The 9,241-nt window shown below is 44.5% G+C and overlaps 1 protein-coding gene across 3 annotated transcripts; it reads left to right on the forward strand.

Moving 5' to 3' along the window:
- The first annotated feature begins 5,181 nt into the window (after positions 1 to 5,181).
- On the forward strand, positions 5,182 to 9,019 carry LOC112079616 (unconventional myosin-IXAa-like). 3 transcript variants are annotated; one of them, XM_024145510.2, is made up of 6 exons: positions 5,296 to 5,317; positions 5,620 to 5,673; positions 6,834 to 6,851; positions 7,250 to 7,458; positions 7,704 to 7,846; positions 8,055 to 9,019. In XM_024145510.2, exons 5-6 carry the CDS (start codon positions 7,723 to 7,725, stop codon positions 8,552 to 8,554), a joined length of 624 nt encoding a protein of 207 aa, XP_024001278.1. In that variant the 5' UTR covers positions 5,296 to 5,317; positions 5,620 to 5,673; positions 6,834 to 6,851; positions 7,250 to 7,458; positions 7,704 to 7,722; the 3' UTR covers positions 8,555 to 9,019. The 3 variants fall into 3 exon arrangements, with proteins under 3 accessions (XP_070298488.1, XP_070298489.1, XP_024001278.1); XM_070442387.1 differs by lacking the exons at positions 5,620 to 5,673; positions 6,834 to 6,851 and having other exon boundaries at positions 5,182 to 5,317; XM_070442388.1 differs by lacking the exons at positions 5,620 to 5,673; positions 6,834 to 6,851 and having other exon boundaries at positions 5,283 to 5,317; positions 8,064 to 9,019.
- Positions 9,020 to 9,241: the final 222 nt, after the last annotated feature.

Here is a 9,241-nt window from a genome sequence, read left to right on the forward strand (position 1 = left end):
CGCGCTTCTGACTTGTATTTCCCACATTTTGCTTGTTACCACCAAGGCCTGAATCAAAATGGTATAAAGTACTTCTTTTTAACGGCATCCAGGCTACACACACTACGCCATAATAAAAGTGAAAACATGTTTTTGTATTTTTTATTTTAGCAATGTAATTGAAATGAAATACTCATGATGTAATTACATACAGGACGCAGTCAAAACAGTTTGGGCACACACCTATCATTGCAGGGTTTTCTTTATTTTTACTATGTTTCTTGTAGCGTTGTAGAATAATACGTGAAGACATCCAAACGATTAATAACACATATGAGATCATGTTAATAACCCAAAAAAGTGTTAAACAAATTCTTGAAGTAGTCACTCCTTTGCCTTGAGGACCAGCTTTGCACACTCTTGGCATTGCTCCTCAGCCAGCTTACTATGAGGTAAGTCAACCTCTGAATGCTTTTTCAACAGCTTTGAAGGAGTTCCACATATGTCTGAAGCACTTGTTGGCTGCTTTTCTTCACTCTGCGGTCCAACTCATTCCAACACCATCTCAATCGTGGGTGAGTTGGGTGATTGTGGAGGCCAGGTCCTACTGATGCAAGCGACTCCATCCTCCACCTTCTATCCTTTCTTAGGTCAGATAGCCCTTACACAGCCTGGAGGGTGTGTTGGCGTGCATTGTCCTGTTGAACAATACAATGACAGTGCCCACTAGAAGCAAAATCAGAGGGGATGACATGCTTCAGAATTCTGGTGGTAGAGCATGCTGGTTAAGTGGTGCTTGAATTCTAAATAAATCACTGACAGACGTTCACCCAGCTAAAGACCCCCACAGGCATCACACGCTCCTACCCATGCTTCAACGGTGGGAACCACACATGCGAAGATGATCCGTTCACTATCCTCAACTCTCTGCATTCACAAAGACACAGCAAAAAATTTTACATTTGGAACTCATAAGACCAAAGGACAGATTTCCAAACAGTCCTAAATGTCATTGACTCGTGTTCTTGGCCCAAGCAAGTCTCTTCTTATTAGTTGTGTCCTTTAGTAGTGGGTTTCTTTGTCAGCAAATTCGACCATGAAGAGGCCTGATTCACACACGTCTCCTTGACGTTGATTGTTGATGCCTGTTACTTGAAATCGTGAAGCATTTATTTGGCTGCCAATCTGGGTGAGTTAATCTCCTCATGAAGTTATCCTCTGAGCCAGAGGTAACTCTGGGTAATCCTATCCTGTGGCGGTCCTGCATGAGAGCCAGTTTCAATCATAGGCTTGATGGTTTTTTGCGGACTGCAACTTGGAAATGTTTAAAGTTCTTGACCATTTGTCGCGTATTTTTCTTTTTTTTCTTTTTTTCTGTTAACCTTTATTAAATCGCAGGTAGGACCAATTGAGAACAATTCTCATTTGCAACTGCGACAAGCGGCCAAGATAAAGCAAGGAGCAGTGCGACAAAAAACAGCACAGAGTCTTAACGTGGGATGAACAAAAGTACAGTCAATAACACAATAGAAAAATATAACAGTGTGTGCAAATGGAGTAACGGAAAGGTAAGGCAATAAATATGCCATAGTAGCGAAGTAATTACATATTTAGCAATTAACACTGGAGTGGATATATGTGCAGATTGATGCATGTGCAGTTGAAATTACTGGTCGTGGGGAGGAAGAGCAAAATTAAGTTACAATAAATGCACCAATAGTTGGGTTAGGTAGGTAGTGGATGGGCTATCTACAGCTGCCATAAGAGGGAACTAGCGCTCGCACTTACGACCGCGCAAGTGCGAGTTATAGGATTTGGCCATTTAGCTGCTCCAGCAAGCTGAATAATTCAAGTTTAGTAGAGACGGAGATACAAAAGCCCCCAACGTCATGTGCATCTTCTGTGCTTTCTCCATATGTCTCGTTCTCAATCATTTGAGCATAGGCTAGAGACCTGAAGACTAGTGAAAGGCTCAAACCCCAGAGAGGGCGGGTGAAACCATGAGCACTAAAACACAGGTCCCATGGGCTGGTAGGGATGGGTCTGCAAAAAAAACGGAGTGAGGTGGTTTGTTATGTGACCTGAGCCGAGATGATATAAGGTTTCCTCGTAGAACTGGTAACAGGCGGCTGAGCTCTATGATCTAAACTGTAGCAACACTTATTAATGATGGAGCTTGGATGCTGAAGCTGAGAGGTCTAGTATGTAATATAGCGGTGTGACGATCTGGGCTATGCAGCGCGCGCTCAGAGTGGGCATTAGCGAGGTGCAGTGGCTGGAGGTATATAGAGTGTGTCTTTAGCGTGACAATCAGGTGTATTGTGTATCTTTTAGATATACGATGGGAGGTGCGCTGGACGATTACATACCCTGGCTCTATTATCGCTAATGGCGTAGGTAGCCATGATCGCCGTTTGCTCTTATCTTGTGCTATCATATGAGCTTAGTTCTCTATATTTTTGACACGAAGGCTAATGAAGGTGGTACCTATTATATGCGAACTTCAGCCCACATGAACACTATTTGGGTAGAAGTCAAAATGTAGCGTATCTAGAGTGTGATACCACCCACTGCTTTATAAAAACATACACAACGGTGCCGGAAGTCTAATGAAGGCAAAGATTCTTTGGCACACAGAGATATAACTTTAGACAAGGCACGATCTCGGTACTCTATAAAGAGATGCACTCTGGGTTGAAGGTTTGAGAAAGTGTCGAAGAGAATTCGGCGAGCATAGAGTTTAAGTCAGACTCATTATAGGCTAGTTGTCAAAGGCACGTAATAGGGTGAGCTACTTCAGTTGAAGAGATCACAATTGATATTAAAACATAATTTATTCGATTTATTTGATAATCACACTCTTTTGGTGACTATTCAACGATTCTCCATTACTGTCTAACTAAATAGTTTGTGTTGGATGCTTACTATTATAAATATTACTAACAAATTATCGTGTAGAAATAATAGTAACAAAATAATGAGAACCTTCTGTGGATATTACACTGGCCAACTGAGGTGGTACCGACTAGATGTATGCTGGATCTGGTACTAGCGTAGAGCTACTATATAGACTACACGCTGAGTCATAACTATGTTAGTAACTCTTTAGCTCTCTTATGCAGGCAGATTACAGCTGATGGCTACTGCATACGTTTGGGTCACTGTATCTGCTTTATAAGTATCAATTGTAGGTGTGTGTGAGGAAGGCACGAGATTATCAGGTTATATGATACGCAAGTCAGTTTTAATATTGTCACTGTTTGTGTCTGATCAGTAGTTAGTGATGTGTTATCAGGTTGCTAAGACATAAATACCACCAGGAGACGTAAAGCCGCGAGCAGGATGGCTGCATGATCATTATTTTCTCGCGCGATCTTCGTCGCAATTCTAGTGATATGCTCACAGTAACACGCAAACAAAGGGTTGTAGTCACGCTCTAATCTCAGCGATCGTACATGAGAGAGGCAACAGAATCCATTTTAAGAAACATTGTTAAAGAAATCGAATACTCATAGAAAAGTCGAGCTTAGCTAGGCAGAATTGCACGCCACTTGAACATAGCATTGTGGCTCACGCGCGTGCTTGTTAGGGCTCGAACTCAACCTCTACTATACCACAAACAATTACTCCTCGAGTGCTAGATTTTTCACACAGTGTAGCAGTCAGATATCTCTAATCCACAGCGTCAGAGGACAACAAGAGTCATGGGAGGTACGTGCATTAAGATTAGCTTTATCTGAAGTGCATAGTTGAGATTATGCGCTTATGTTATGGTTAGATCTCCACACGCGGAAAGAGGCTCATTAGCCACGAGGCGAGAAAGAACAAATCGTCAACAGTAGCAATCATGAGTCGCATCCTCAAATCGCATTCGCCATCGTATGTCTATGCTGACTCCAGCCATGCATCTCACACATCGTCGTGTGCTCCCATCAGATAACATGGCACAATGTTTAGCCCTAATGCTAACCTCAACGGTCGGCAGTCCGGAATTCTGCTGCAACACCATTTCCTCACATCTATTAAAGATACTGCTCCAGCAAGTTTTGCTTCTCAGTGCGACATCCAGAGCCACAGCAACCACAGCGTGATAGCCGCCAATCTGTTAGCAATGCTCCATCTGGAGATAGCTCACTCACTGGCATGGCTGCTGCTACTTACAATATTGTAAATGCTTCAAGACATCGCTGCTGACTGTTCAACCTCTTGCATATCACAATTATCATGTTAACTAGCCAGCACTGCTCTGCAACATACGCTCGTGCGCTTATCATACTAGGAACGTAGTTTCCCGCTTGCTGTACATAGACCTAATAAAGCTATTCCAACACATCCGCTGCTAGGACTACTCGTATTTAGTCTTCTCTGACTCAGACTGCTGCATACTAATACTGCTTAGTTCCAGATGCCAGCTCCAAACTGTCGGCTAACACAGGTTTGAGTAGGACACTTATGCTAGAGTAGTATGCGCGACGCATGCAAGATACTGCTGGCTATCTAAATAGTATCCCTCTAGCAAAGATCGCTTGCTATTACTAGTCATAAGGTAATCCATGGCAAGCGATCTGTGCTATGTCTGTAATCAGCGTTATCTCGTGACATTGACATACAAGATTTGAGCTAATAGATATGAAGGTTGTAAATGGCAAGGCCATCAAGACAAAAGCAAACCAACCATTTCTGTATGGACTCATTTTGTGCACGGAGGCATTGCTCATGCTGTGACACAGCTGCGCATCAGGGAGACTGGGACTCTTCATACCCAAAGTGTCTGCCATTGCGAGCTGCTACGAATAAGCACAGTAATCATCTGCAGAATTTCATGCTGATAGCTGATATGCGTTAAGCCTTAGAATCCATGCACACGGTGCAGACCTGACTTTGCTACATTATGTTAACTCCTCAGCCAGCACCGCTTGAGCGGCTTTGGACGAGCTTAAGATAGTTTCTCGGTGTAGCTTCTGGCGAGCACGCGTACAGTGTAACTCCTGCTTCGGATATCCGCTAAACCGCTATATAGTCCGTCAGCAGATGCACGACGTGGCTTGCGTCATGATTCATATATACTCAGAGTAATGTTGTCACGCGCTGCAGCTCGCCAGAGCTACTAATAGTTTCCTGCTGCTGCTACTATAGTATTGACGCACATACGATGCTCAGCGTACTAGACTGTAATGTTGACCATGCGGCTCTCCTGTTCTGGTGTGTGGAGCTCATCATCGGAGAGCAGATGAATAAGTCTCTCCTGCGCGCGGGCTGAAAGGACATCAAACAGTCTGCGAGTGTTGCCGAGGAAACAAAGCCCAAGTGCAGGTTGACGCTCATTCGGAGATCAATGGTAAAGTCAAGAAGTTATAGCTGTTCATCACCACTATCCACAGACCTGTATTTGACAAGACATCAACTCCCTCAACTAGCTAACCATCTGTTAAAACCTGTTCTTAAATTAAACAGCCCTCACAACTAGCTAACTCCTGTTAAAACACTGTTCTTAAATTAAACCCTCCAACTAGCTAACTTATCCTGTTAAAACACCCTTCTTAAGTCAGCCTACCTTGAACTACCTCCTCTTCACACTAACTCTGTTTTCTCCCATTTTAATCCTGCCATTCCCCTTCCTGTCTTTCCTTCCTAATCCAGAAACCTGTACTAATTGCTGTTAGATTTATGACCATATCCCGCAGTACTGTCCCGGTATGTATCCACTCACTGTTACCAAGCCCAGGCTCGCCTAATCATAGTCAGCTGTCAGCTATTTTGTTGTGGCATTGATCACTGCTCATCGTGCCCACCTTGTCCTAATGCCTAGGTCTGCCCGGTGTCCTCCATCCTCACAACATGGCGCCACCTCACTTTGTCCATGTCTGGCTGACCTATCTCTCACTTTCTCTCTGGCTCTCCTCTCTCGCTCCTCTCTTGATCCATCTCTCGATCCATCTCTCGCCCCCTCTCTCCTCTCTCGCTTTTTCCTCTCTCACTTTTTCCTCTCTCTCTCCTCTCGCTTTTTCCTCTCTCTATTTCTTTGTGTGAGCCTGACTGTATAATATAACGGTCTCTTGTGGATGAAAGTTCAAGACATTGACATACTGTAATTTAATCATGCAAATGTTTGTTCATTAGATTTTGACTATGCTGTACTCTGACAGGATTTTCTGTATTTGAAAGTGTTCCAACTCAAATACGTTATAATGATTTCATAACCTATAGTTCCATATTTTAATGACATATTTTATGTTTGTCATCGTCTGGTTTACTATCTACTAAASCCACGTTGGGTTGTTATTTTTATTGTATTTGTAAGTTTATAGAGTATATTGTATAAAGTATAAAGTGTATCATCACACTTAATCAGTTTCATCCTAAAATACACATTTGAGAAATGTGATTATTTACTCCATTTCCTCCTGACCTTGGGGTTAAAATTTGGGAAATGATGTCCTACAGTAGARGACTTATMATGTAATATAACCTATTCATAATAGAATTGCTTAGATTTGCTGCCTCTTGTCCCATGACTACGGTTAACCAAGATGACTTATTATGTAATATCATGTATTATAACCTATTCATAATAGAATTTCTTAGATTTTTCTGCCTCTTGTCCCATGATCCAATCAAAGATCGTCCCAATTACATGTGCTGTAGACCGTAGCAGCTCATTACATGTGCTGTAGACCGTAGCAGCTCTTTGGTATTAAAGCAATTCCAGGAGAAATGTCCTGGTGTATCATCACAAGGTAACATTATGGAGGACTTTGTAAGAGGTTAGGGACCATATACTGTCCAGTGACTTTGGCCTCATTTTCACTCACATTTATATTCTCTTTTGCTTCTCAATTTTTTGTACCACGCAGCCAAACGCAGCCAAAAAGGTAACCCATGCTGCACAGCATCCAACATTATATCTGCTGTGACTGCTGGTTGCTAGACTGCATGTGTGGGAGCATGAGTCTTGGGGTCTTATGGGTTTAAAAGGCGAACTATGAAACATTGATGTTTCAAGTATTACAAAGTGTTTTTGCAGTGATTGATGGTCTATCGTCCCGTCAATGTAACTTGGTGGAAGGCCCTCCTAGTGGTAGGAGTAACGGTTGCTGGCTTTACAACCTGAAATAGAATTTGCTGCCAGATGCTTCATTTTCCGCTGCTTTGCTATTCTTGTCATGAATCAGGACAATCCTACACCAGGACAAACGCTGGCATTAGCCTAAGCTAACATAAGCTAACACTAACTTCTCCCTGACTGACTGTTTTGTGCTTTGTTTCGCAGGGCAAGGGCCACGTACGGCGGTTCAGCTACACCACGCCCTCGCCCCCGGTTAGCCCACGCCTGCCGTCCGTGACGGGTGCAGTAATGCAGGAGACGGCGGTGAGGAGGTGGGGCGGGGCTGGAGCCTGAGGTATCGAGCACCAGCAGTTGGCCATGCAGGAGGAGGAGAGGTGCTGACGGAGCAGATCGAGAAGCCTGCAGAAAGAGAAGTACCTTATAGCATTACACCTACATTAGCATTTAGGGGCGCCCCAGTCAAGTGCAACTGATATTGTTGTACAATGAAAAGCATGTTAAAATAAATGTAGAAATACAGTATTATACCTTTACCTACAGGATATTTGAGGAATCTTAAATGAATGGCAAAGTGTACCTAAAATGAGGAAAATGAATGACTAAAACTGTCMGTGTGTTTTCCTTCTGCATTGACCTGAACCAATGTTTGTCACCCCAGGGAGGAGCTAACCTTTGAGATGCTGACTTTGGAGCAGCGAGCATCAGACGATGAGACCCTGGAGTCGGAGGCGTCCATCGGCACGGCCGACAGCTCTGAGAACCTCAACGTGGACTCTGAAGGAGCCACCTCCGACTTCTCCGGTATGCCATGATATTAAACAGTACCATGGTCAACCTGTTTGGAAAATGCWWGTTAAAACTTGTGGTTATATTTTAAGTTTCTCTCTACAATTCTGTGTAGCACAAAGAGACATGAGTAAAACATTWGTTCTATTTAGTTGAAACATATAGTTTTCTACTGCTGCTACTATAGTATCCTRCATCATGGTCTGACCGCCGACCTTTTTAGGTCCCTCAGAGAGAGAACCCACGCTGGCCCCCGTCGCCCGAACCAAGAGGTCGGAGGGGAAGAGCCACCGACGCCGCAACCTACGCAGGCAACCAGACTCCCAGGAYTCAGTGGAMTCCTGTTCCACCATCTCCTCCCTCTCCTCCTCCTCCCACTTCCACCCGTCCTCTTCCTCCTCTGTGGCCACAGCTCGCCACTTTCGCTACCGCTCCAAGTCGCCCTCTTCTGGCTCTGGCTCTGCCCAGGGCTTGTACCTGACCCAACCTCCCCGCCGCGACAGCATGGACTGTCCCCCCCCGGCCAAACAGGAGGGGGCGTTCGAAGAGAGGTCACAGTTCACCAGCCGAGGCACCTTCAACCCGGAAAAGGGCAAACAGAAACTGAAAGGATCCAAGAACTCACCCTTGAGGCACTCCCATGACAGTGGGGGCCGCAGCAGGGATCCGCCTGACTTACCCCAGCAGCGGGTTTTGTATGGCAGCAATGAGTTCATGGTATGAAGGACAGTGGGAACACCTCCTTCGTCACAGCCCACTCTCCCTAAGAGCATGCGATCTGACCCCCTTCCTCAAACACTCCAGCTCACCCTTTCTCAGTCCACGTCCGCAACGATGCAGCACTGTCCCCCCAAGTGCCATGTACACACAGTACTGTGTACAGTACACCTCAAAGAGACAGGAGAGGGACAGGCTGGGAGTGGGAGAGGAGGAACCAGTAGAAGGGTTGATCTCCTGTGGCCTTAACTGCCAACCACACTCCCCATGGTCCCTCTGCAGGTTTGGGCCTCCCTCAGCCCATGGGAGAGGGGACGTGTGGAGCAGGAAGGCAGAGAAAGGGCGCCATGCTGGGACATTGGGAGGAAAGGACTACTCAGCATCCGGGAGATCTCCCGAGCTGACGTCCCAATGCAAACTAGGAGGTGGAACAAACAAAATAAAGGCTACAAGCCATTACAGTGCTGCCGTGTCCATGAAACTTGAAGATCTCAATTCATTGGCCTGCTTTAGTTTACAGTTTAAAAACAAATCAATGTAAGCAAGTGGTTCCTCTATTATTACAAATGTTTTTCCCTTAAGCCTATTAATAAATTTTTTATTTCATGGAAACTATAAATCTATATACTATATTATAAAGGTATATAATACTGTACAAAGCCGGAACACCAGTAACTGCCCTGGGTAGTTGAA

Source organism: Salvelinus sp. IW2-2015, unplaced genomic scaffold (assembly GCF_002910315.2).
Source record: "Salvelinus sp. IW2-2015 unplaced genomic scaffold, ASM291031v2 Un_scaffold8688, whole genome shotgun sequence".
Classification (NCBI taxonomy): domain Eukaryota; kingdom Metazoa; phylum Chordata; class Actinopteri; order Salmoniformes; family Salmonidae; genus Salvelinus; species Salvelinus sp. IW2-2015.